The sequence below is a fragment of the Equus quagga genome, chromosome 8 (genome assembly GCF_021613505.1).
Source record: "Equus quagga isolate Etosha38 chromosome 8, UCLA_HA_Equagga_1.0, whole genome shotgun sequence".
Classification (NCBI taxonomy): Eukaryota; Metazoa; Chordata; class Mammalia; order Perissodactyla; family Equidae; genus Equus; species Equus quagga.
Genome location: NC_060274.1, coordinates 86,345,460 through 86,373,281, shown reverse-complemented (window position 1 = coordinate 86,373,281; position 27,822 = coordinate 86,345,460). Strand labels below are relative to the sequence as shown.

The 27,822-nt window shown below is 55.2% G+C and overlaps 1 protein-coding gene across 8 annotated transcripts in view; it reads right to left on the bottom strand.

Annotated features, from left to right (window-relative positions):
* Positions 1–27,822, bottom strand: part of ADCYAP1R1 (ADCYAP receptor type I) — a 58,976-nt gene that overhangs the window by 29,104 nt on the left and 2,050 nt on the right. For all 8 annotated transcript variants that reach the window (XM_046670485.1, XM_046670484.1, XM_046670486.1 and 5 more), the window contains exons 2-5: positions 17,963–18,102; positions 16,420–16,525; positions 2,649–2,759; positions 1,186–1,206 (exon numbers count right to left, since the gene is read on the bottom strand). In XM_046670485.1, coding sequence (XP_046526441.1) covers positions 1,186–1,206; positions 2,649–2,759; positions 16,420–16,525; positions 17,963–18,013 — 289 coding nt within the window. In that variant the 5' untranslated portion in view covers positions 18,014–18,102. The remainder of the gene's footprint in view (positions 1–1,185; positions 1,207–2,648; positions 2,760–16,419; positions 16,526–17,962; positions 18,103–27,822) is intronic.

Sequence of the window (27,822 nt, the reverse complement as noted above, 5' to 3'; positions counted from 1 at the left end):
GGCTGGGGTCCCGGCCAAGAGGCAGCATCACACACAGGAGCCGCACACCTTTCTGACACACCGCCCCTTCTGGCGCCAATCTCCCTTGAATTCCTGTGATGCTAAGGACAGCCCATGACTCAGTTCTCCTCGTTAGACCACCGGAAGTGGAAAGGGGACATTGAAAGAACGATGGGAGGGCCTCGGGAGTGGGAGAGGAATGGAAAAGGATGACGGGGTCTTTTCAAGAAAAGGGGAAGGAGGGGGCGGCCTGGTGGCTTAGTGGTCAAGTTAGTGCACTCCGCTTCAGCAGCCCGGGGTTTGCAGGTTTGGATCCCGGGCTTGGACCTACGCACTGCTCATCAAGCCATGCTGTGGAGTGTCCCATATACAAAATAAAGGAAGACTGGCACAGATGTTAGCTCAGCAACAATCCTCCTCAAGTAAAAAGAGGAAGACTGGCAACAGATGTTAGCTCAGGGACAATCTTCCTTATGGAAAAAAAAAAAGGGGGGGCAAGGAACAGCAACATGGGTTCCGGGCTTGTGTTTCCTCTTTGGTGCTCAACCCTCCACCTCAGCCCCGAAACTGCTCTCATCAAAGGGAAACCAGAACTCCAAAGACTTCATCCTCAGACATCTTTCTTTCTCTCCTGACTTTATTCTCACCTCTACCCTTTTCTTATGCCCAATCCCCTGCTAGCAATGAACTGCCACTTCCTCTTTACTTCTCAAAATCCTATTTCCAAGGTCTAACTGACATGCCACTGCCTCCAGGAAGCCTCCCCTGACCTCTTCATTATTCTGCCTGCATTATGCATAGTTAGGTCTCCTCTGCTCCTGAGCTTGCTGTAGATCCCAACTTCATGGCCACTGGGGATGTCAGTGTCTGTGCGGGCTCACACACACATTCAGGCCTGCAGGTCTGTACACGCATGAGCCTATGCCCATGGGTGGGCTTGTTTTCCAACCCTCCATGGGTGAGTCTTGTCCTCTCAAACAAGCCCATGAGCACCCTGAGGCCAAGGGCTGTGTCTTCCATCTTCCTGTATCCTCCCTACCTCTGGGAGAACCAAGAGTGGGGTGGGGGGGAGAGGGAAGAACCTGGTCCTTCTCATTCTACTCCCACCCGTTCCCAGAGTCAGAGCATGGATGCCCCTGGAGGGTCAGATGAGGAGCAGCCTGTGTTCTCCAAGGTTCCTCTTACCAATGGTTTCCGTCTCCCAGACTGAAACAGACAAAGAGAGAGAGAATGCAGGGGTGAGCCAGGGAGCTGAAGGGGGTCTGCACTCAGGGGCCCCGCTGACGATGCCCTCCCCTCTCCTCCCCACTCCCCAACTCTGCAAAGGCTCCACTAGGGGCCCAGAGGCATGAGGATTGCAAGCTGGGGACTGGCCAGACAGTGAAGGCTTCTACCTCCCAGAACAGGACACAGTTAAACAGAAGGAGCAGCGGCACCTAAGAGGAGGAGAGATCAGTGCTCCTGTATCTCCAATAACCCGCAAAGCATCCACTGTCACAGTGAACACCAGCTTCAGCCAGGGGGCCAAGAAATGAAAGGACAAATGCCGTTCTCAGCTTTCTAAGTAAGGAAAGTCTCACTAATCCAGCTTTGCGAACAGAGCTGCTAAAAGGCCCTGCCTTAATGAGCCATTAAGAACCAGGTGTAAATAACATGCTCATTGTGCAACTGCCAGAGGAGGGAGAGAGGCTGAAGACAAGTTCATCTTAAGAAAATCTTATTTTACTGCTGATTCATTTTGCCTTTTTTTGTTATTGAAAAGAAGCTGTCTTGCCACGGTACTGACCCAGAGTAGATGTTCAATAAACGCTAAATGAATGACTGAATGGAAGGAGAATGTGAATGGAGGAAGTGATTAAATTGGCTTCTATGGAAGTGAATGAGAGATTGGGCTGAGTCACCAGGCTGCCACTGAGCCTGACGTCCCACCATTCACACTGTGCCTCTCACTTCAGGACTTCCCTCGTAGGTCTCCTCTTTCAAAATTCACTTCCTGTCCTGCTCTGGGTCCCACTCAATCCCCAAGTCCGGGCCAGCAGGAGGTCTGGAGGTGGGAGGTGTGGTTAAGAGGCCCCAGAAGGGGAAGAGGGGAGGCGAGGTGGGGTACATCATAGCTAAACCCTGCTTTCTCTGGTCTTGGGATGGGGGCCAGAGACAGGGGCCTGGCACCCCAACAGACACCCACCATCTCCCTCTGCCACCTCCTGCATCACCTTCCCCTCCAGGCAGAGCCAAGGCTGGTGGAGTTCCAGGTGTGAAAGAGAATTTGCCTTCCACCCCTCACAGACAGGACAGAGGAGGGCAGCAGGCAGGACTCCACAGTGGAGCGGAGCATAGAGCGTGGAAACTCTCTACTTCTAGAAAGACATCAGCTGAAGCCTTAGGCAAGTGCAGGAGGAAGCTGAGGCCCAGTTGGCAAGGGACCTGTGCATGGCCACACATGTGACTTAGACCCCTCTGACCCCCTCAGGAGCCCTGCCCTCCACCCTTCTTGAACCAAGGTCCCACCCAAGCAGCTCTGAAGTGGGGAACATCTGCCTGCAGGGCGCCCCGTGTCCTTGGTGCCGATCCCCAGGAAGGCCTGGGGCCCGAGTGAGGGGAGAAGGAGGGACCAAGGATGGCCTGAAGAGGCCCCAGGGGAAACCCACCTTGGTCTGGATTGAAGATTCGGAAGAGTTCAGCAGGGCAGCTGACGAAGACCATCTCACCCACGTGGGCAGGCTTCCAACAGGTGATGTTGTCCCACATCCCGGGGCAGCCTGCGCAGAAGAGAACCCTGCTGAGAGGGGGCACAGCCCTCACACACTCACCTGCAGGCACCGCCGTATGCATACACACATCCGTGAGCATGCCCATCACACGCTCAAGAGCCACGCCCTTGCAGGAGGAGGGAGGCGTTTAAGGGGAGAGAAGGTGAGGCCTACTGTTTGAGGCAGGACTCAGCCTTGTCTTGGGAAGATCCTCAAAGAGAAGACATTTCAGGAGCTTCTGGGGTGAGGAGGGAGCCCTCATCTGATTTTACATCAGCCCACAGCCCTATGGTCCAGGCAGGATTGTGGGGAAGGAAGCAGCAGGCCCAGCCGCAGCCCAGGGCAGGACTCCTAAGAATGAGATGCTGGGAGTCTCTGTGGCCCTCCCCGCACATCACCCTGCAGCAACTCCTCCGCATCCTTAGGCTCCGCCATCCCTGTGCGGTCCAGCTTCTCTGTGGTCCTCCTCTATGGGCCCTCTCTCTCCCTAGGTGGAGGAATAGCAGGAACTGACTAGCCTGAGGGAGCAGCTCCACAGCCACACCTGCCTCTGGGGATGGTATGGAGCTAGGACTTGAAGGAGGAGCACACACTGGCCAGATGGGGAAAAGGGGAAAGCCATCCAGGCAGAGGCCTGAGCAGCCGAGGCCCTGAACTGTGAAAGGACCCGGAGCACAAGGAGACAGGAGGCAAGGACCACTTTGGTGGCCACATTGTGAGAAGTCACAGGCCCTGATCAGGTGAATGCCAAAGGACAGAGAGGGAGCAAGGACAAAGTGAGAAGTATTTAGGAAGTATCAAGACTGGTGACAGTGGATGAGAGCCGTGAGGAGGAGGAAGATGTCAAGCCTGACGACCAGGTTTTCAGATCTGAGGGCTCAGTGCACCCTCTCACCCCTCTGCCTGCCATGCACTCTCTCCTGGCGGCCCCTGCCAGCCTCTCCATGGAGTTCTCTGCATCCCTCGTGGCCACCTCCTCACCTCCCCTTCATGCTTCACTCCCTTCTCTGATTCTGTCCTTCCTCTCCACTGAAATGCCTCTCTCCTGGGCCCCCAGCGAACTCTCTCTTCGCCCTTACTGACCGGGCCCCACCCTGACTGAAGGCAGGTGCTGGCCCCTTGCCCCACTCACCTTGAATGAAATCACCTGGCTCCTGGACTTAAGGACAGAACCACACAGACAACTCCAATCCCATCTCCTGCACCACCTGCAGGCTGCCTCCCACAGTCAGCTGCCTGCCGCATATCCCGGCCTTGAAGCGCCAAAGATGGTCCAAATGCAGCGTGTCCAAGACTCAACTCAGCATCTCCTGCTGAAACCTGGTTCCTGTCTCAGCCCCAGCTAGAAACCTGGAGTCACCTTGCTTTGCCTCCGTCTCCTCCATCTTTCATATCCAATCGGCCAGCAGGTCCTGCTGGTGTGACCTCCAAATACTGGTGGAATCCACGCCCTGCTGTCCATCCTGCACCCCTACCTAGTTCAGGGCCACCTACCTTGCACTGGGACCATGGTGACAGCCTCTCCAGGGTCCTCTTCACTCAACCCCACACAGCTGTGACCATGCTCTCTTCAAAAGGAAGGTCTGGTAGGGTCGTACAGCCCACCACCCCCAGTGAACACCTTGCAGTGCTCTTGTCACCTCAATTCCTTAAACTCACGCCCATGGGGAGTGGGTGAGGCCACGGGATGAGAGTTTACCCCAGGAAGGGATATGAAGTGAGAAGAGCGTGGAGGAGGGGACCCCGGGGACCCCCATATTTACGGGGAGGGCAGAGGAAGTACATGTTGTGATGCAATCAAGAGAGAGGGGCAAAGGGGTAGGAGGGAGGCAGCAGTGAGTGTGCGACAGCAGAGGGAAGTTTCAGGAGAGGAACCGCGTCCTGCTGAGCCGTCTGTTAAGACAGCCTTGGGAGAGGGCTACTCTGCCAGAGAAGAGACAGCCAGCGGGTGACCCATAGGGTCCCAGCGCACGGGCTGCCGTGAGGATTAATGAGTTCATATATGTAAAGCCCTCAGAAAAACGCTGGGCTCACTCAAAGCATGTTTGCTGTTGTTATGAAAATTAATTTCATTATTTCAATTAGGTGTCCCTGGGAATCATTCCCCTGAGAGAGGCCCAGGCAGGGAGATGAACCAGAGCCCCGTGAGGTGAGAAGGAAGGCCAGGGGAGGCCGCTGACAGGTCACAGAGGCAGCCTGCAGGGGGCCTGGGCCAGGCCTCATGAGTTCACAGCCTCCCTGCTGGGGTCCATGACTGACCTGTGGGTGCTGTTTGGACCAGAAGGCACCCATGGCTTCAGGGCACCGAAAATCTTGTCTCTCAGAACTCAGACCTGGCTATTTGGGAATTCACACCCAGTTACATTGGCCTATAGCATCCTGCTCCCAAAATGACCAAGTTTGGGAGCTGGAAGCACCATAGGAAGCTCTGAGGACAACAAATCAAGAAGGCGAGGACACTGGGGGCCACAAGGGAGGAGCCAGGTCCCAGGTCTCACGGCCACAGGCCTGTTATTGATGATCCCTGTCCATCCATCACAGCAGGCCAGGCAGCCAGCATGTGCTGGTTATGACATCATGGCCTTGAAAGAGACCCAACCGCTCATCTTTGGTTGCCGTGGCCTGTGTTGACCGAGGAATGGCCACAGAGCGTGGCTGTATGTGGCCCATGCCTGGGGAGCCCCAGCCAACAGATGTTCCCTTAATGTGGAACATTAGGCCCTGGCACAGCCAGCTGCTACTGCCAGCTGACGTTCCTGGGGTCCCAGGGCACTTGAGCTAGAGGGAGCACAGTCACAAGGGCTGAGGGACAGGAGGGACACAGGGCTCAGATGGGACGGCATGAGGGGAGAAGGAGCTCCCAGGGTGGAGGTCAGAGGTGTGGAGGCTGGGCCGGCGAGGCTTCATTCTCTTAACAACTATTTACTAAGTGTCAACCCATCAGGTCCAGGGCTACAGTGGTCCCCTCAGCACCTGCACAGCAGCCACAAGACTTCTGCTAAGGACCCATTGCACACCTCTGGCAACTATCTACCCCTCCACCCTGACTCAGTTTCCCTGTGTGCACAGCGAGGGCTGGGTGTCCCTGAGGGTACTCCCAACTCTGAGTGTCCAGAGCTCAAATCTGGAATAGCGGTTCACTCAGGACCTTCTGGTACCCAGGAGAATGGCTGGGGAGGCTGGGGCTGCCTTCCCTGGGCCCACTGCCAAGACCAACATCTCCCAGGGGGCATCTGCCAAGGTCCCCCCACCCCACCCCATGGCCTGCCACACTCTCAAAGCCCTCCTGAGGTTCCCAGCCTGCGTCCCGTCCAGAGACTAAGGGTCCTGGGGCAATTCCTGCAGCACCAGCGCAGGTGAGAAGCCGAGAACTAGAACCCCTCACTCCAGGGCCTATCCCAGTGACCGGGTTTAGGGACTGTGATACTGTGATATAATAAGAATTACGTAGTTGGCCTTCATCCCAGATTCCTGGCACAGAGCTCCTAAAAGCCTTGAAATTTCCCAATAGAGAGGAGCATCTTTTGTTATTCACAAGCCCCTTTCAGCCATATCTGAGTTTATGCTAATGAAGTGACACTCAGAGGGTGGGGGCTGGTTCCCAGAGGAACCAAGCATGGGATTAGAGGGTGGGAACTTTCAGTCCCACCCCTCACCTCCAGGAGGGGAGGCAGGCTGGAAATAGAGTTAATCTTTAATGCCCAGTAATTTAATCAATTACGCCTACATAATGGAACCCCCATAAAAACCCTAAACAATGGGGTTCGGAGAGCTTCTGAGTTGGTAAACACATCCATGTGCTGGGAGAGTGGTGCACCCCAAACTCCACGGAGACAGAAGCTCCTGCACCTGGGATCCTTCTGGACCTCACCCCGTGTACCTCTTCATCTGGCTGTTTATTTACATCTTTTATAATATCCTTTACAGTAAACTGGTAAACGTGTTTCCCTGAGTTCTGTGAGCCATTACAGCAAATTATTAAACCTCAGGAGGAGGTCATGGGAACCTCTGATTTGTAGCCAAGTGAGACAGAAGTGTCGGTAACCTCGGGACCCATGACTTGCAACTGGCCTCTGAAGTAGGGGGCAGACTCGTGAGACTGAGCTCTTCATCTGTAGGGTGCCCTAACTCCAGGTAGTGTCAGAATTGAATTAAACTGTAGGGACATCCAGTTGGTGTCCACAGAAAACTGGAGTATTGCTTGGTGTTCTGAGTAAAGCAGCAGTTTCCTCTAGGGAACAACGTCCCCGACTCCATCGGGAGCTCACAGCCTCTGCCCACCCCTCTGGCCTGCATCACTGGGGTCACAAGATGCTCAAGTCACCTCCTCAGGGCTTCCCAGAATGCCCTGTGCCCATTTCTCCTGCAGTTATCACCTCCCGGACAAGAGATATGGGCTCTCTCCTCTCCCTGTCTTGATGGGGCCTTGGAGCTGAATCCTCCCAGGGACCCTTGCCAGAGAGAGGAGGACAGGATTTGGGCTCCTGAGAGTGCCTGGGGTTTTTCTAACTAAAGACAGCAACTCATTTTCCTTCCACGCCCAAAGAATACATCCAGCTCCTCTGTTCCCATCTGTTCCAGGTTCCGGTCCTAATAAAGCTGAGTTTCGTTGGGAATGAAGATTTCAAGATGCCTTTTCTCCTTCTCCTCCCTCTCCTCCTTCACCCTTCTTTACTTCTCACTTTCCCCTCCCCCTCCCTCTTATTCACTCATTTATTCAAGAAATACTAAGTGCCACTCTGAGTCAGACGCCGCAAAGCGATGCCGAAGTGAATACAACAGCCCAGTCTGTCTGCACAGAGCTTACCATCCCGGTAGTCAGGTGAAAGATTTTGGATTGTTGCTAAATGCTGAGAAGCCCTTGGACAGTACATTACTTTCCTATTGCTGCTGTCACAAAGCAAACTTAGCAGCTTAGAATGACAATTTCTTATCTTATGGTTCTATAAGTCAGAAGTCTAAAATGGGTCTCTCTACACTAAAATCAAGATGTGGGCTAGGCTGCATTCCTTCCGGAAGCTGGAGAGGAGAAGCTTTTTCCTTGTCTTTTCCAGATTCAAGAGGCCACCCACATTCCTTGCGTTGTGGCCCCTTTCTTCATCTTCAAAGCCAATAGCATAGCATCCTCGAACCTCTTTCCTTCCCTGACTCTTCTCCCTCTTCTTTCACTTCTGACTCCTGTGGTGATACTGGATCCACTTGAATCATCCAGGATACTCTCCCCACCTTAAAATCCTTAATTTAATTACACCTGCCAAGTCTCTTCCGCCATGTAAGGGAACACATTCAAAGGCTTTGGGGATTAGGATGTGGACATCTTTGGTGGGGGCACTATTCCGCCTCCCACAGATGGATTTAAGACAGGGAGTCACGTGATCTGATTCAGCCGTGTGGGAAGGTAGTATATGTCAAGAGCAGAAAAGCAAACACGGGACATGTGTTAGGACGTGGCAGCAGTCCAGGGGAGGGTGGAGGCGCTTGAATGGAGCCAAGGCAGCAGGGATGAGAAGGAGTTCTGTGTGGGAGAGTCTGGAGGCAGGACTGACAGAGCTTGGTGACAGACTGGCTGGATACGGCCGGCGAGTGTGCCAGGGACTGTTGGTGCTCACCCATCTCACGTGACTGAGTTCTCACCAACGGTAAGTGGGTGGAACTGATCCCAAAAACATCCCTCACAGCCCTTCTCTCTCCCCTCTCTGCAGCATCCTTGGAGGCCACATGTTGAGGGTGGCAGTGTTCCTAGATGGAAGGAGCCTGGATCTTGGAATGAGCATGTGGAGTTGGAGTGGAGCTCCACCCCTAACCTCTGCTGACCACCCTGGCCTGTGACATGTGCAAACAATAAATGTTATTATGCTAAGTCGCTGGGATTTTAAGATTCATTTGTGACTGCAGTGCAGTCTAGGCTGCTCTGACTAATGCAGTGAAGGGGAGAGAGGTATCAAGGATGGCTCCCGGGTCTCTGGCTTGGATGTCTGGATGGATGAGCCATTCACCACAGTGGGACAGAGGACTGGATGGGAAGCAAATGGTGGAGGGAATCAGGCAAGCTGGAACTCAAGGGTTTCATTTGCGATAGGGTTAGTTTGAGATGGTGCAAAGAGCCAAGTGAAGCTAGATTTCAAACAGGCAGTTAGAGAAAAGTCTGGAGTCCAGAGGGGAGGTCAGAACTGGAGAAAGAGAACGGGAAGTGGTCAGCAGAGGGATGCTATGTGGTGCCATGGATCCAGAGGATATGTCTAGTGTAGAGGGCGAGATTTGAGAAGAAGAAAAGAGAAAAGGATAGGGCCTGGCGCCCGCAGAAGGAATGCCAACATTCAGAAGAGCTGACATTAAGTAGATTGAGGAGGGGTGGCCAGAAACACAAGGAAAACCAGGAGAGGTGAGTGACATAGCCAGGAGGGCACACTTTAAGGAGGAGATGGTCAAGTCCATCAGACACTCCTGAGGTGGAGAAAGTTCCCCTCCTCCTCGTCCCCCTGCATAGGAGGTCAAAAATCAAACCAGTCCTACTCCCTGGGAGAATTCTCCACTTTGACACCCCCAAGGCTCCCTGTTCACCTCTCCACTTGTACCCCCATTCTACACTGAGTCCACCTGCGCTCTCCCGGCTCAGTCTATCCCACCGGAAGCCACTATGAAACATGGTCAGAGGAATTCAGGCCTGGGGGGATTCCTGGGAGGTGGGAGGATGCTGTGCACATCCCCCAGGGCTGCTCCCATGAGGACACTACACGCAAAGCAGCCAAGGAGAGGCAGTGCCCAGTGACAATGGCAGAAAGGAAAAAGCCCACTTGGGCGGGTTGAACGGAGAGAATGTAGGAGCCATTAGCCTCGACTGGAACGAAATAAGGAGCTAATCTCGGGTTGTCATGGTGATGATTTTGTCCAGTTCAAAACCCGTGAGACCAGGGCACCAAAGGGACTCAGACAAAGGCATGGTCCTCCCTTTGAGAAGCCGCTCCGGGATGCTTGGGCATTGTTAGAACAAACCCCTCATTTTAGCATACCATTCCAGGGTAAAAAATTATTCCATTTACTAAAATTTACTTTCCAGCCAATGTTTCTGATCCCTAAAATGAGGACCAGCTGCGAGCTCAGAGCTGGGGGGCAGGGGAGAACCCAAGATGCAGCCCTCCCCTCCAGAAGTCAGTGGTTCTCAAAGGGTGGACTCCAGACTGGGAACACGACTGGGAACTGCCAGAGATGCAGATGCTCAGGCCCCACCCAGACCCACTGTGTCAGGAACTCTGGGGCTGGCCCAGCAATCTGTTTTACCAAGTCTTCCAGGGGGCTCTGATGCAGGCTCAAGTCTCAGGACTACAGGACAAAGGAAAACAGGTTTGGACAGAAACTGAACCAGAACCCTCTGTCAGATCTGGGGAGTGAGCTCCTCAGAGCGAGGGTCCCAGCGGACCCCACCCTTCCCCATGCTGGGTGCCTGTTCAGTCTCAGAGCAGCTGGGAGGCGCAGATAAGAAGCTGATCTTGCTCCAAGAACGGGGAGGCTGGGCCCAGCCCTGGGGAGGCTCCCCCTCCTCCAGGCCGCTCCTCTTCTGGTGAGGGTGGAGGTGGGGGCTGGGAGGAGGGACTCTGTTCCCTGGACAGGCCTCAGAGGCCGGGTCAGAATAGCAATGAGCAGGCTTTCTCGTCCTCCTGTCCCTGCCAAGGCCACTGCAGGCCTGCATCTTCCATCGTCTCCAGAGTATGGGGGGCTCCTAAGGTGGACTACACCCCACCAGCCCTGCTTAAACGCAGGCAAAGCCTCCGGGCTGATGGAAGCCTGCAGCCCTGCAAAGAGGAGGTGCTGGCTGGGCTCACCCTGGGCAGGCAGGCTGCCTGGGCTGAGCAGAGAGAACAAAGCAGCCAGCCCAGCAGGCGGGGCCTGTGACCTGCGTGGGCCCGGGATGCTCAAGAGCAGAGAGGCTGGTTCCCACGCACAGGAGTCCTTTCTCCTGCTCTCTGGGCACAAGAGCCCTGCCGCACAAAGGGCGCTCCCTGCTGGGACGGCAGACCTGGGTCCCGTCCCAGAGCTGGCTCCAGCCCTCGGTGTGACTTGGCCAGTGACTGCCACCCCTGGCCTCAGCCTCTCTGTGTGTCACGTGACAGAGCTGGACTCGATGTTGTCTCAAGTCCCATTTAGCGTTCAGGGGTTTGGAATGAGGAACAAAACCACTTCATTTATCTCCTCAATAACCAACCCAATAAACATCTTTAAAACACGCCAAGGATGCTGTGGACAAAACCACCCAGTCAGAGGCTTGTTTCCCCTCTCCATTACCTTCCCTAGCTACCCTTCAGCTGCCTGCCCAGCTCTGGCGCCTCCCCCAGCACGTCCTCAGCTTCCATTCTGAAGGCCACTACATGCATTAACCATGCCATATTCTTTTTGGGGTGGGGGATCCAGGGACCAGGAGGGACCACAATTTGAGGGGATGTGGGTACCTTCCGGGGAGCCCGTCACCATCCCCCCGACCACATACACAGTGCCACAGACACGCCTCACCTCTAACAGTCAGTGTCCTCATTCCAATGTACTCATTTTATTTGATTTAAAAGACTATGGGAAGATACACAAAATACATAAATACACAAAAAATATATAAAAGCATTGCTGTGAGTTCACACAGTCACTGGAACAAGCTGACAGATTTTCTTTTTTCATATCAAGTACATTTCAGGGACACCGGCTGACCTCAGGCCAGCGTTCTGTGCACAGTGTGCATGCTTAGGGACAGAAGGGGCAGGGGAGGTGCAGAGAAGGGGGGCCATGGAAGGGTGGTGGGCCTCTCTCAATTCACAAAGCACAGATTGACAACATACCACACAACTGCCAATTCTCCGTTACACTCAAATTTTACTCCTGGCTCCCAGGATTGAGCTCCAGCTTGCTTGACCTGTGCCTGGGGGCTGCACTCCAACCCCAGATGGCATGAGAACCCTGGTGGATGCTATTCTCTGGCCACATCAGTGATTCTCAAACTTGGATACACTTTAGAATCATCTGGAGGCTTTTAGACACATACCCTCATTAAGGCCCCAACCCAAATGCTGATCGCGTTGGTTGGGGAGGGCCTGGACATCCGCCTCTGTAAATGCTCCCAGGGGCTCTAATGCACGTACGGTGCAATGAGATGGATTGCTGCCTGTATTGCACAAGCAGGTTTAATCTGAAGCCAAGAAGCCTAGCTCAGCTGCAATGACAAGGATGCCCCAAGGACCCGGCCTGAGGCTCCTAGGGAGCCTACGGGAAAATTAAGGCTGGAGCAAACCCTCCCCTGGCGGCTGACAGCAGGGTCAACACTCTGCCAGGACTTCAGCATTGGAACAGTGCCGGTGGCCACCTGCTCTCAAGTCCCCTCGAGGAGGGCAATGCCAACACTAGCTTGCCAGGAAAAGCCCCTGCCGACCATGCTCCTTGGTCCCCCTCACGCTGCCCCTCTCCTTCCAGCGCACTGGAGCTGGGGCCTGGGTCACCCAGCCAAGCAGGTCACCAGAGGCTGAGCCTTATGCTGTCCCGGCTCTTAGAAATGCAAATGCCCTTTGGCCTTTTCATAGGCAAGAAAAGTGCAGGCCTCTGGGGGCACATTCAAGGCCCTCCTCTCCCAAATCCTCTGTCTAGCCTCATCTGGACTTCCTCTGCCTGTCTATGACCTTTCACTGTAGCCAGGGGACAGCAGGGGGTGAGTGTGTCTCCTCACTCCTCTTCTGAGCTGCAAAGCAGTGTGGTGGTTAAGAGCGAGGCCTGTGAACCAACCAACGCACATCCTGGCTCCACGCTTGCTGGCTGTGTGACTTACTAGGCACCAGGCCGGCAACTTAACAGCGCGTCTGCAGAGCCTCATCTGAAAAATGGACAGAAACTCTACCCAGCCCACAGGTCGGTAAGGTTTAAATGAGCCATAGTGTGCGACGGGGTGTGTGCAAAGATTCTGGCCCAGTCCCTGGCATTTAAGTGCTAGCTGTTACAATTCCTGCCCACCACACCCACTGCTCATTTCGACCTTGACTCAGGTCACCCCCTGGGCCTTTCTCTCCTGCCTCCCCATGCCTCTCCATCCATCCTCTGAAGCCCTGATCTGATCCCCAACCCCTCCTCTGCTCTTCCATAAAGCCTTTCCAGATTGTTCCAAACTGCACCAACCTTTTCCTAGAGATGTCTCCACCCCTCCCCAGAAGAACTCGGACCCAGCAGAAGAGGGGAGACCCTGGAGGCACTTAACAACTATGATGACGAGGTCTTTGTTGAGTACTTAGCAAATGCCACACACCATCCTTAGCACTCGTTACAACTGTCATTTAACGCAATGATCCCATGTGGTAGATAGTATTTTTTCCTCCATTTTGCAGCAAGAAAATGAAGGTATTAAGTGCCCTTAATAAGATCACATGGCTGGTGACAGGGGGCTGGGGCTCAAAGTGTATCCTATCGTTCTTCTGAGGCAGTGCATCCCACTGGTTGAGGCCACAGACTGCCTGAATACAAGTTCCACCCCTGCCTCTTACTGGACTGGCTTTAGCAACGTACATAACCTCCTTGTCCTTCAGCTTCCTCTACTATAAAATAGGGGTAATGATAGACCCTACCCCCTGCTGCAGTGGGAGGAAAAAGCACTAGGACAAGGTAAGCCTATCTAAGAACTGGCTATTAATATGATCCATCCCGCCACCTCATTTTAATAGAGGAGGTTCTGAGGCACAGAGCAGTAAAAGGCTACGGAGGTAGTGGTCCAGCTGGGCCCACAGTCTCATCTTCATTTCCACCTAATGGCTGCCTTTTGACTCTGCTTAATTAGGTCTCAGCTCTATCCTATGGAGCTCTACCCTATGACTCAAAGGGGACAGGAAGAAGCAGGGGAACCTCTCTTCAGGCAGACCATGGGAGGGTGCAGCCTCCTCTCTCCTCTGGGCACTCAGGGTTAGAGGTAGGCCATTCCCTTGCCGCCAGGAGATACCTTCACACTCTGCCCTCCTCCACGCCCAGCCTGAAAGCCCCTTCCTCCTTGAAGCCCTCCCTGATCCCACCACCTACACTCACCTGCCCAGCAGGAAGTGCTTTCTCCCTCCACTGAATTCCCACAGCACCAGCTCCACCTCTCCCCAGTGGCATGACCTCTCTGAACTGCAATCCTGGCTATGAGAGTGCAAACCTCTCTCTCTGCAGTCCCCTACCCTTGGCCCTGCCCTCACTCCACCCAGGCCAGACACCTAAGATTCCAGCTTGTCATGTGAATGGAATGAGTGAGAGGGTGAGGTGATGAATGAACGAAGGATTGGGTGAGTGAGTGAATGAGCGGGTGGGTGGGTGAGTGAATGAAGGAGTGGGTGGGTGGGTGAGTGAATGAATGAGTGGGTGGGTGGGTGAGTGAATCTCTCCCACAAGCTTGGGGGGGCCCTGAGCCAAGTTCAGGTTTGAGGGGTGAGCTGTGGTCAGCCCTGATTCACAGGGCCCCCGAGGCAGGGCTAGAGAAGGGCCACGTGGGGTCCCGGGGGAAGCTGGAAGGATGCCAGCTTAGTGGAAGCCACCCACTGCCGTCCCCTCCTACCTCCAACTCCAGCAGAGATGGACACGGAACATACAGATACCTGATCTCGGGGCCCTTAGCCATATCCAGCCCACACCACCCACCCGAATTCAGGGCTCCAGATTCAGGGAGTTACTCACTCCTCCCCTCCCCATCCCTGACTCTTGCTGCTGTGGTTCCCTCAGCCTAGAATGTTCTCCCCATTCACCCATCCCTCAACTCTCACCTGACGTCAAGTGTCTATTGGTCCCTAGGGCCCAGCTCAGGGGTTCTCAGCCTAGCTTCTCATCAGAATCGCCTGGGGAGCCTTTCAAAATCAAGGTGACTATGACAAACCAAGGTTCTGATTTAATTGGTTTGGATTGTGGCTCGGGTACATTTTTCTAAAAGCTCCTTGGTGATGCTGATGTGCAGCCAGGTTGGAGAACCAAGAATTTAGTTTAAATACCCCCTTCTCCATGGATCCCTGCCCACCTTCCCCACGGAGAATGCCCTTCTTCCTCTCCTGAGCATGCCTGGGGATGAGACCCCCTCCCCAGCACTGGCCTGCCCCCTCCTGGGAGGGTGTCCATCCTTACACCTGTCTCCTGCCAGGACACCCCTGTGGGTGAGCTTTCTCGTCCTCTCCCAGCCCAGGGCTCCACAAATGGCACGCAGCTCACCTGCAGGCCCGGACCCCACCCCACCTCCCCGCTCTGCTCTTCCCTCCTGGATGCTTCTTATTGCTCAGCTCCAAATGTATCTGAGACCTACAATGCAGGAACAATGGCCCTGGGTTGGGAGGCAGGACAGCTGGGCTCCAGGCCCACCTCAGCCTCACACACACCTCCCTCCATGCGGTCTAGAGTCCCTGCCCTCAGGGCTCCATTTTCCCATCCCCTAGACAAGAGGCGTGGGCCAGATATTCTTTTGGTCTCCTGCAACTGTGCGCCCATCTGGGCCCCCTGCCTCAGTTTCCCTGGCTGGTGGAACCTAAATCCACTTTCGGCTTCGGTTAGGGCTGACCAAGAGCTTGGCTGGAGGGAAAAGGCAGCATGGCCGGAGAGGTTCCATTACCAGTTCCTGTCCACTGCTGACTGGTGGAGAGCTCGGGCTCAGGGTAGGGTGGGGGGCAGGGGTGCCTACCATAACATTGAACTGGACTGCAGATGAATTACCATTTAAACACTGTGCTCAGAAGAGCTCCTGTAAATGGGGAGGATCTGTACAGAAAAGTGGATCCCTCTAGTCTGGGCAGAGAGCCACACCCTCCAGCGACTGAGGCATAAGTGAGGCTGTCGAGGCCTCCAGGATGCCCCCAGTCCCAAATCTCCAACTGCCCACGCAGAGCCTCTCTCTGGCCCCACTGGGCATCAGGAAGCTGAGGGTGCCTTTGCCCTGTGGGCCTCGGCGTCCTGTCTGCACAGTGGGGAAGTCAGGAGGAGACGGGTTACAAGGCGACTGGTTCTCATACAGGGGCCATGCCACTCCCTCGGGACATTTGGAAATGTTGCAAGGCATTTGTGGCTGTCATAGGATCCCGGGTGTTACGGGCATCTACTGGGGAGAGCTAAGGCCACTAAATGTCCTGCAGGGCACAGCCCCATCCACTACGAGGAAGCAGGATCCCCCCAGGGCTAACAGCAGCCCCGGGAAGCACTGCCCCAGACAGGCTTAGCACTGGAGCTCCTGCCATTGCCTGCTCTCTGGCTTCTAATGGAGCAAACAAAGCAGGTGGGAAATGACCCCACACCTCCTGCCCTGGGTGGACCAGGTGCTCTCCAGCTCGGCCACAAACAACAGCTGTGTCCCTGCTGCCACCAGGCCCCGGCTGCCCGTTAACGAGCTCTTGGACAGCCACTGCCCAGCCCAGACACCAGCTCTCTATCCCAGCCCCCATGGGATCGAAGGTGGCCACCTCCAGCCACACAGGACAGCCCGTTCCAGAGGGAGGCATCCAGAGCAGGCTGTCCCCAAGGAGGGCAAGCCCAGTGTCACTGCCCAGAGCAGATTCAGGACTCCATCCCCACAAAGGGCTTTTCTGAAGGACCCAGGGACCTGTACCTTCTACCACTTTCCACAAGGTGGCAGGGGGCTGGGATACCAGTTCTAAAGCCTGGCCTGCGTGTGCTGGGGATGCTGTGCCCTCCCCAACACCCCACTCACCTGGGAAGGAGTCATTCCAGCCCATCAGTTCATTGGCCTTCTGGATCTTCTCCAGGCACATGGCTTGCTCCTTCTTGAGGATGCAGCTCGAGTGCATGGCGGTGGCCTGCAGGGAACACACAGGAGGGAGCTTGGAGGTTTGTCTACAAGCCTGCTACCTAAGCCCCAGGGGCCGTGGGGGGCAGTGGCAGAAGCAGGAAGGGGATAGTGACAGAGATTTCAGGGCCAGCAGGGACCCTGACATACCATGAGGGCTCTTCTCCTTCACCACCTCAACATGTGGCCTTGGGTGGATTCCACCCCCTCCCTGGGTGTCAGTTGCAGCCACGTCTTTAATAATATTAGTAAACACATATATGGCACTTTACCAAGTGCATGCATTGTTCTGTCCATATATATATATATCGAGTACTACAAAGTAGGTACTATTTTCACCATTTCCCATTTTACAGACGTGAAACTCAAGCACAGAGATGTTAAACAACTTGCTCAAAGTCACATGGCTTAGTAGACGCACAGCCTGGATTTGAACCCAGGTGCTGTGGCTCCAGAGACCACTCGGCTAGTACTGCACTTTATGGGAGCAAGCCGCGGTGGGAGAGAGGAGGGACCGGGAGAGCTCCTCCTCTGTCTCCTCTGAGGGCTCAGGAAGAAGGCGCAGCCCAGCCCGAGGAGCTGCAGGCGAAGGAGCAGCGGTTGCTTTCAGTGGGGCCCACCAGCTTCGCTCATTTACTCCCGGCCCATTTTACGGAAGAGGAAACCAAGGCTCAGAACAGTTAAGAAACTCGCCCCCAAGGTCACACAGGTGGTTAGCGGCAGATACTGGATTAAAGCGCAGGACCAAGTAACTTCAAAGCCCGCACATCATCCCATGACAGCTGCATCCTAATGCTGTCACTTTAATCAAAACTCCAGGGCAGTGTTCAGGGATCCAGTCTAGCTCTGACTGTTCACAGATGTGCAGGCAGCTTCCAGGGAGAGGGATGGGCTTGTCTGTGGTCACAGTAAGGCAGAGCAGAAGCAGGACCGGCATCCAGGGCTCTGAAGACTGCTGTATCCATTGAAGGGCTGAATTCCCAGATTGAGGGGAAAGGGCCAAAGCTTGGGAAGCCTCCTCCCCCAATCCCCCTAGCTGGGGGAGAGACATGAGCAGAAAGCAGGCTTTTGAGCTCTAACCTGGCAAAGACTTGTGGGCTGGGGACTGGAATCAAAAAAGCCATCTGCAGCCCTGACCAGGGCCCCTCCATACAGTTGAGCAGGTTGTGTACTGCACAACTCTAAAGGTTGCCGCACATCACCATCATAATAGGGATGTAAACTATGTAACAATTTCCGGTCAAATCAGTACAGGGTCTTGAGGAAGGGGCACCCTTTCTGATTCACACAAAGGTGCTGGATGGCCCGCTGTGGGTGCTGGCAGAGATACCAGCCAGGCGAATTGAGCTTCACTGAGGGCACATGAAAGACACAGGTTCCGGGGGTGGGGGCTCAGGTGAGCCTGGGGCTCCAGCTGGTCAGGGAGGAGAGGGTCCTGGGCCCTTACCATAGGGAGCAGGAGGAGAGCAGCCAGGGAGGCCTGCACGATCCTGGCCATGACACTTCTCAGCCTGGCAGGAGGCTCAGGCCAGGACTGCTTGCCTCCCAGTCAGAGCAGCCGCTGGTCAGCCCCAAGGTGTCTGCGGGCTAGAGAGAAAGGAAAAGTGTGAATCCAGAGGAAGGGCAGGGACCCCCTCCCCTCCCTGCAGCAAGGCTCTCAGCCTCCGAGGGTAATCCCCCTCCATGCCTTCATCCATGCTGTTCTTTATTCTTCTATCCCACACACATCAGCTGAGCCCCTACTCAGTGCTGGGCACTGAGGATACAGTGGGGAACACGCTGGCTGAGCCCCCGTCCTACTCCTGGGACGGGCTGGATGGCTTTCTCCTCTGCAGCAGACATTGTCTCCCCCAGTCTCCCCCGACAGCGACTGGTTTTGCTGGCCCATGCATGCCCACCTGGAGAGGACCTTTCCAGGTCCCTCAAGTGCAGGCCTATGACGAAGGTCCCCCCAGGACACATGGGGGGCAGTGCCACTTCTGCACCACCCGTCCACAAGGCATCGCATACTCTCCTCTTCTGTCCTTCCACCCTTCCCCAGTGCTGGACCAGCTGTGATGGTGCAGCAGGGGCAACACCAGGGGCAGGGAGCGATGCTCCGAAAGGAACCCAGATGGCTCAGTGAGCTGACGGGGCCAAGGCCACACCGGCCCGGCAGGTGGAGCCAGTTCCAGACCGATGCATGAGAAAGAACCCGCTTCTGTCTAAAGTGCTCCCTCCATGAAGGCCGCTGTTCCACTGCGGAGCCGGCTCTCCTAACAAACCTCACCTCCTTCCACTCTGCCTCAGCCCACCTGGCCCCCAGGATAATGCCTTTACCACCGCGACACACAAACCAAAGTGACTGCTGAAGAGGGCGCTCAGGCCTCAGAGCTGCAGAACTCCAAGTCGGGGGGGGGGGGGGGCCTCGAGAACGGGAGCCGCGAGTGGGGACCAGACAGGGTACGGGGAGCCAAGGGAGGAGGCTGTGGGAGACCTGGCACATTCCCAGGGGAAGAGTCTGGTCTGCTTCTAAAATGGATCATTAACACACATTCCCTCCAACCCCGCCATTCCACATCTGGGTGTCTTTCCTAGAGAAATATCTGCACCATACAAAAAGAAGCAAATGCAAGGATGTTTACCGCAGCATCATTTAAAACAGCATCAACAGCAAAAACCGGGGCAACAAAGCATCCATCAGGCAGGCACTGTTAATAGGCCCCAGCACACTCATACAATGGAATACTACATGGTAATTTAAAAATTATTACTTTCATTACTTTTAAATTCTTATTAAAGAGATTGAGTAGGCCCCTATCAGGGCCACCACTAACCCATAGGTGCCTGGTTCAGGAGGCCCATGGGGGTCTGCATCCCAACCATCAGTCCTTGCACACCTCCAACCAGTGGGCAGAGCTGCCATTACCCCGGGGCCTCTGTGCTCCTGGCTGTCTGCCTACCCATCCCTCCCTCCCCACTCCTTACCTCTCCAAGCTCCCCTAGGCCTCTCCGAGCTCAATCTGGTGACAAGCAAGCACCCAAAAAGGAGAAAGAAAACCAGCCACAGGAAGGCTCAAGGAAAGGGGCCCTCGTCTCACCCACCTGCTGCCCTGCCGGCTCAGGGACCACTCAGAGATGCTGAGGGAGGCTGTGAGTACCCCTAAGAGATGCTCTGAGAAGCCCAGGGGCCCATGGGGATGCTGGCCCACCCTGTCCCCTGCAGGTCAGGACTGGGCAGGCTCCGGCTCAGCATCCCTGGGCACCTTGAGGTACCAGCTGTCCTGGACACTCAGGCTTTAGTCTCTGTAACCCCTCCCAGAGCCCTCCACATCCCTGCTGGTCACCAGCTGCCTCTGGCACTGGTGGCCCCCGGGGGGCTCTGTCACTTCCACTATTCCTGGGGAGCCCAGAGCTCAGTCTGCAGAGAGCTGACACTTCTGACCTGCCTGGCTGGAACAGAGGAGTGCCTGGCCCATCGGCCCTCAGTAGATGCTGGAGGCAGTCTCTCTCAGCCAGCAGAGGGCTTAGAGAAGCGTGGGCAAGCCAGAAGGCCTCCGAGATCCAGAGCTGACTCTCCCACACCTAGGACAATGGCAGGCCAAAGGCTAGTGAGGTCTGAAGTAAGGAAGGGGTCCACACAGCCCTTCCGGTGGGGTGCCAACCGTCTCAATCTGCGGCCTGGGCCTGGGTTCTGGCCCCAGCACTGGGCCACAAGCTAGATCCTTTGCTTCTGTGGGTCTCAGCTTTCTTAGCCAAGAGGAAGATGACTCCTCATCTGAGCTCCGTCCTTGGCCTACCTCACAGCCAGCAGGGCCCAGACAAGAGCCACAGGAGGGAAACGGATGCACAGCCTGTGTCACTATGTGGACACACAGTGCTCCTTCCGGAGGAGCTGTCTCCCTTCAACTCCTAGCAAGATGCTACTAGAAACATCAGCCAGCCACTGTTTCTGTCTCTTGGGAGAGACCTCGGCCCTGGGGCACAGAGCAAGCTTCCTGGAGGAGGAGGCCTGGGAAGAGGGAGGAGCACTCAGAAATGAAATCAGAGCTCCCAGCAACACCCTGAGAAGGCAACAGCACCACCCACTTCCTTCAAACCAAGACTCACTGCCTCCTCCCGCAAGCCCTGACCCTGCTCCCAAGGTGCGCTCTGACCTCCCAGCCCAGCGCTCCCCTGGGCTGCCCATCAGAACCACTCAGAAGTATTTAAAAATACCCCTGCCGACTGAGTGGGCCTCTCCGGGGCTGGGCCCGGGCATCAGTGTTGTTTACAGTTCTCCAGGTGACTCTGGCATAGAGTCAGATTATAGAGCCTCTGTTCTAACCTTTATTAGAACCAGCAGAGCTGGCCCGGAAGAGCTACCGGCTTCCACTGCTCTGGCTGCTCCAGAGGGTTAGCGGGGCAGCAGGCAAGCAGAGAATGAGTTTGTGTTTTGAGGGCTGGCTGATTTCTGATTTTCTCCTCTCCCTCTCTGCCTCTCTCTCACACACACACAAATACACAGAAAAAGGTCCACAGAGAAGAGCATAAGACATGTCAATCCCACCGAGAAAAAGAGAGACACTGATCCCCAGGGCGCCCGCCTGAAGGCATCATATAAATGCCATGTGTAGAACACACGAGGGTGGAGAGTCCTACAGGGACCAGCAGACACGACACGTGTGCGCGCACACACACACACACACACACTCTCCTCCCCAGAAATGCAGAGGCACACTCACCACATATAGAACAAAGACACCTACAGGTGCAACCACACATTTAGATATTCAGGTACGTTTCCCAGACCATTGATGCATATCATAATACAGACACACTTATTCTGCAAAGGCATTCAGATACACAGAGGCAGTTGGATCTGGATTCGGAGGCAGGCGCAGGTACACACAGACACACGCACATGCACACGTGTGTGCATGCGGGCACAAACATGCTCACACAGGGATGCCAGACTTGCAGGAGGCTCGTCCCTGCTCCAGGCAGGGGCGCTCTTCAGCCACCCCTGCAGTGGATTAAAAAGAAGCTGGAGCAGACGGCTCAGCCCCACCAGCCCCAGCTCCCTGCACTGTCACCAGGCTGCTTAGGCAACGACGTGAACCAGGGAGAGGTGTCCCCTCCACCTGACGACAGGGGGAGGGGCTGGGGAACTCAACGTGGGCCTTCTCTGGAACTAGACCCAGGGTCTTGACTCCCACTGTTGCCCTCTCTTATTTGTTGTTGTTGAGATATAACTGACATACAACATTAGTTTCAAGTGCACAAGATAATGATTCCCCATTTGTACGCATTGTGAAATGATCCCAATAAGTGTAGCCAACATCCACCACCACACAGTTACGACTTTGTTTTCTTGTGATGAAAACTTGTAAGATCTACTCTTGGCCCACTGTTGTCCTGGCTTATTAACACCCCATACACACACTATAGTCCACTCCTGCCCAACCGCGCACACCGACACCAGCGAGAGAGAACCTGGGAGCTGCCCGGCCTTGACCAGCCCACTCCTCCGCTGGGGACCTGTGGAATTACCTACTCTGACCTCTCCCAGGGTGACAATCTCCTCAGCCCCTCCTGGCACTTCTGCCCCCATCCTATCCCTGCCCGAGGCCACCTTGCAGCATCCCTGCTGGACAGCGCTCAGAGCTCACTGTCTCAGGCACCTGGTCCTCCTCAGGGCCACATGCTGGTTCATCTGCCCTCTGAGATGCATCCCCTGGGCCTGCCACCTGCAGCCCTTTCAGGGGCTCCTCCTCCTCCTCATCCTGGCTGCCCCCCTCCTCTGGACTCCCCCAAGCAACCAGTGCCCTCTCACAGGACAGGACTAGGCCCGGCCACTGCAGCCTGGGGTTGGTCTCCCCTCTCCCTGGGGATGGACACTGGGTTCTTCCGGCCCAGCCACACAAGTGGCTCAGGATGATCTGCTCACTGACACACGCAGGCTGTCTCCTGGGTCCAGGCTCTGCTGGGGCCACTGGCTTTTGCAACTGGTCTGAGGACAATTAACTTCTATGTCCTGGTATTCATTGTGGTGAAGCTGGGGACCATTTTGCTAGAGTTTTTAGCCTTAGGGACTCAGGAAAGCCACTTGGCTTTTCTGTGCCTCAATCTGATTACCTGTAAAATGAGAATACTAGTAATACCTATCTCATAGATATTACTCTGAGGTATAAACAAATTTATATAAGTAAACCCTACAGAGTATAGACTGTCCTAGCTACACGTGTGGTAACTATTATCATCTTACCACTGATGTTCAGGTTTTTGCATCCTCTTGCTGTCACCTCTACCCCCATAGCCCTGTGTCACATTCAAAATGGGAACGGCAGGCCTGCTGTGCCTTTCTTTGCTAATGACTAACATTTATTAACCACTCAGTATGTGCCAGGCGCACTTCCAAGCAATAAATATGCATTAACTCATTTCACCTGCCCAAAACCTATGAAGTAGTTACTCGCATTATCCTCGTTCTATAGCTGAGATGACTGAGGCACAGAAAGACTAAGCAATTTCCCCAAGGTCACACAGCAAATACATGGTAGAATTGGGAAGTGATCCCAGGCAGCCTGGCTCCAAAGCTTGCATGCTCCATCCCTGTGCTCCTGCCACTCTCTGTCACTGGTAAAAGGAAGATCAGCTCAGAACCCATTGGTACCCCATTAGTGATCCCTCTCACACCTTTGGGGACTGGTTAGGGCTTCGGCTACTCCTTGCCCATATTTCTATATCTGAAACACCCTCCTTAGGAAGAGTTAATTATAGACGCAGCATTTCAGACCTGAAATGGATTTTAAAAGCCACCTCCTAGCGGTACTGACTTACCTGTGGGGAAAGCAAGGCCAGAGAGGGGGAGACGCTTCCCACGGTTCACACAGTGGAGAGTCCTAGAGCCCTGCCTGGCAGAAAGGGATGTGACAGACACCTGAACCGGAGAGAAGTACATGCCCCCTTCCAGACTCAGGGGGGCCTGCCGTCCTCAGGCCTCATCAGCCCAGCGACCGACCAGGAGCGGGAACTGACACGAGCAGCCACGTCCTGTGCTCCGGTGAGCCACTGCACCAGGCACACAGGAAGATGGCATCATCACTCAGCACACTGGAGCCAGAGGTGACTCACCGGGCTCCCGACTTCCCACATGGAGTGGGAGGGGACTCAGAGACCCTGCAGCCATCCCCCACTGCCCCACACCCTGCAGGACCCTTTCTGCAGCATCTTGGCTGAGGACGGCCCGGCTCCTGGGATGGGGCACTTACCCCTCACCAGAGCTGGTCCAGGGCCCTCAGGAGAAAGCTCTGACGTCTTCCCACCATGTCCTTCTGGGCCATCCTTTGCCTCGTGAAGCCCCCACCGTGTGGGAGTGGCAGCTTGCCCTCCCTCTCCATTGGACCACACAGCCTGGGGTCCCTCTCCTGCCTGGAAGGAGCTGGGGCCAGCTGGGCAATCTCCTACTGGAGTCCTCTGGCTGCTCAGCATCCCTCTCAGTCACAGGGCAGTGCCAAGCCTGGACACCAGACAGAAGATGACCCAGGAGAAGTGGATCACGGCCTGCCTTGCTGGCCACATGCTCCCTTTATTAACTAGACCTGAGCAGGACTGCACCCCAATTCCTCCTCTGCCTCCCAGTGCAGGGAACCAGGGAGCGAAGGCTGAAAGATGAAACGCTGCTCCCCCTCAGCTCACCCCTCAAAAGGAGGGAACTGCACTTGCTTCTGGGAAGGAAGACGGAACCCCTTTCCTCCTCAGGAAGGTCAGAGCTGATAAAGGCAGAGCCCGGCACCTGGGGGAGACGCATCCTGGCAATCGCAGGATTAATCAATAATACTGATGCTCCTCTTGGCGATCAAACCTTCCCCTTTCAGAACCTGGCCCCCAGGGTCCTGCACACAGCTGGTGACAGAAGCCAGGTCCCTGGAAGGGCCCCCAGTGATGATTCCACCTAAGCCCTACAATTTACACTCAGGGAACGCGGACTTGGGGCAGGAGCACATACTTGCATGCTGGTGATATTATTCCATTTCACTGGTGAGGGTGTGAGGCCCCCAGAGACAGGGAGACTTTCCCAGGGTCATGCTGCAGAGCCCTTCGACCCTGGACAGTCCAGGCACATCCCCTGTCCGGGAGGGGTTCTGGGAGTTCTCTGGCAAGGAGAGCACCGCCGCCCCCCCATTAGCAAGAGGAAAAAGGGAGAAGAGGGGGAAGGAGGAAGCAGAAGATAATAGAAGGGGGAAGAGTAAGGTGGGAAGGGCCGTGCTGGAAGACAGGGGGAAGGGCGGGGGCACTCTGAGCACCTCCCAGGCCTAGGGTGTGGCTCAGGGAGAGGGAGGACTGACCCTGTTAACCAGCAGTCCCAAGTCTCCTGGAAGGAGGGACAGCTCCCATTCACATATGCCCCCGGCACACGCCCGGGCAGGGCACGGGGTGGGGGCCCAGGACACTGTGATGAGTGCCTGGCGGATGGGTCTGGGAAGGTGACTCGGGGTGTCAACGGGCACAGCAAGATATCAGGCGGTGGCGGTGGACAAGAGGGTGGGAGGCTGGTGCCAGTCCTCAGATGCCAGGGACGCTGCCCTGTTCCACGGGACGGGGCTGGGAGCACTGACGAGAGTGCGGCAGGAGAGTGAAGTCAGGAGTCCCTGTTCAGGAACCTTCCACAGAGTGCTGGTGAGCTGAGCAGAAGGGAAAGTGCAGGCAGAAAAGCCACACTGAGGCCGTTTTCCGGATTCAGGGTAGAGGTGATGGGGGCCCGGGTGGGGAAGGGCAGCTGGAATGGAAAGAGGGGGACACAATCCAGAGACTTGGGACAATGGGAGAGGAGAGTCTCCCCGGCCTACCTCCAGGGAAATAGCAGGAAGGAAATGTCAGAAGGGGACAGAAGGGATAAGAAAAAACTGAAGGCAGGACCTGGTTCACCACGCAGCCTTAAATCAGAAGCTGGGAAGTTCCAAGGTGCCTAGCAAGGAGCTCTACATTTTTTTTCTCAGCCAACCCTCTGCGGTGCCCATTTGTTAGGGGGGAGCGATGAGGACCACTAAGGCAATGCATGGAGTAGGATGAGAGCGTCCAGGTGTTCCTCAAGGCCAACCTGACCTCCTCCCACCACCTCCAGGAAGCCCATCCTGGTTGCACCCACCTCCACTGACCTCTCCCTCCTCCTGGATGAGAGCCCCTCACTCCTGCCTGGGCTGTTTCAGGTCTTGTGCTGCTCACTGTCAGTTTCATGTCCTGTCTGGAAACAAGGGGCATGTCCAGATCTCCCTGCAGTCTCCCTCCTGGTGGAGGTGGGCACAGACCTGGGCACAGAGGGTGAAGGGGAAAGGGGACTCAGGATCTGTTTGATCAGTCCCAGTGCTGGGATGTCGTCCCATGAATGTTGTGCCGAGGTGTCCTCAGAGTGGGAGATTTATGACACGGACACAGCGGAGGCTGCCTGGGGTGGGGTGCTCAGGCCAGGCGGGGGGCCTCTCCTGGCACTGACCCATTATGCAGACGGGCACTCTGAGCTCCAAGCAGAGTGGAGGGAAGCATCCAATGCCCCCTAGGGCAGCTCAGGCTCTCAGTACTAAGGCCCTCCCTCCTTCCACCTCTTAAACCACTTCTCTTCTCTAACCTTATAGCCCAGGGGTTAGCAAACCCTTCCAGCATGTCACACCCAGCCCGTCACCTATTTCTGTACAGCCAGTGAGCCAAGAATGGTTTTTACATTTTTAAATGGTCAGAAAAAAACCTAAAAGACTCATATTTCATGACACACAAAAATTGCATGAAACTCAAATTTCCATGTCCGTTAATAAAGTTTATCAGAACAGAGCCATGCTCATTTTTTTATTTGTCATCTATGGTTACTTTTACACTACAACAGCAGAATGAAGTAGCTGTGACAAGAGTCTACGGCAGCAAAGCCTAAAATATCTCCTATTTGGCCCTTTACAGAAAGTTTGTCAACTCTTGTTCTGGTCTCATGCAACCCACGCAGAATTTCCCCATTCCATTCATCGTGCATCTGGACTTCACCAAGGCAGACTTCTGTGATCCTCCTCAGGCAAATGTCTGAGCCTCCAGTTGTGACCAGATCTGTGTGAGTGGGTGTGTCGCCAGGTCCCTTTGTCGTTCTGCTGTTGCATGTTTTGCCCCAGCTCTCCGGCAGTTGTCATGGGAAGTCTATATGCCTTCCCAGCAGTGTGTCACTCCCTCCCTGTGTGTCACTGTGGGGGTGGCTGTCACCATGTGCCTCTGACGGCATCCAGGGCTCAGTACAAACACGTTGCAGGCGAGGAGTTTCCAGCCTGCAGGTTGCCAGGCAGCTGGACCACTAGGCCCAGCCTGTTGAGACCCTGGACTCTTAGATTCCTTTGGTCAAAGACGGCTGAAGCTTCCAGGGCCTCTAGCCCACTGCAGAAAGCCCCCAGGCAGCCCCTATCCGGGGCATCAGATCTTTGCTCCCATACCTCCCTGGACAAGAAACCACTTACTCCAGGTGTCAGCTCCATGCTGGCCGGCTCTCGGGGAAGCTAGGCCTTCCTGGCACAGAGCCGAACTCAAGCTCTGTGCCAGGCACACCTTGGTCCTGCCCTAGGCCAGGCAGCACAAGCTATCCTGCACTTCATCAGTGCCAGCCCTCGGTCAGACCTGGGATCCTCAACCTCAGGCCACGTCCTCAGGAAGAAAGCCACCCTGTGGCCTTAGCTCCTGCCCTTCCTACCTCCTCAGTTGCATATACTGATCTGTAAACATGCATTTTGTGTGTTTGTTTATCCAACACAAATTGAGGGAGTGTCCAAGGTAAAGCATGGCAGAGAGGGGGTGGCTGCATGAAAAAGGATGGGTCCCACAGTGTTTCTCCAATCAACCCCCTGCCAGCCTGAACCTTTCACAAAACAGGACTTAATGGAGCCTTCAGTCTGATTACTCCGTGGAATGCAGGAAAGGGTTCATGGAGAGGCTCCCCACAGATACTTCCCCTCACCACACACAGGGGCAAAGAGACTCACCAGGTCTCATCCCAGACACAGAACCGCCTATGAAGGACTCCTGGTGGGGGATGGAAGGGACAACTCCGCCATCCTGGTCACCCCACACACACTTGTTGATGGATTCGATGGATGATCTGGCCTAGGGCCTGCCCCAGTATGTTCTGTCTCTAATTTGTATGTACAAATTTTGGCTTGCATCCAGACTGGCGGCCTGGCTTGCCCTCCCCAAGGTCAGTGGGAAGCAGGAGCCCCAGATTCAGCTCCGCCAACCCCACCTGCACCCAGCACCAAACACAAACTGGGGCCTCCTGAGAAAATGTGGGTGCTGCCACAGCCTGCCCCCCACCCCCATATAGTT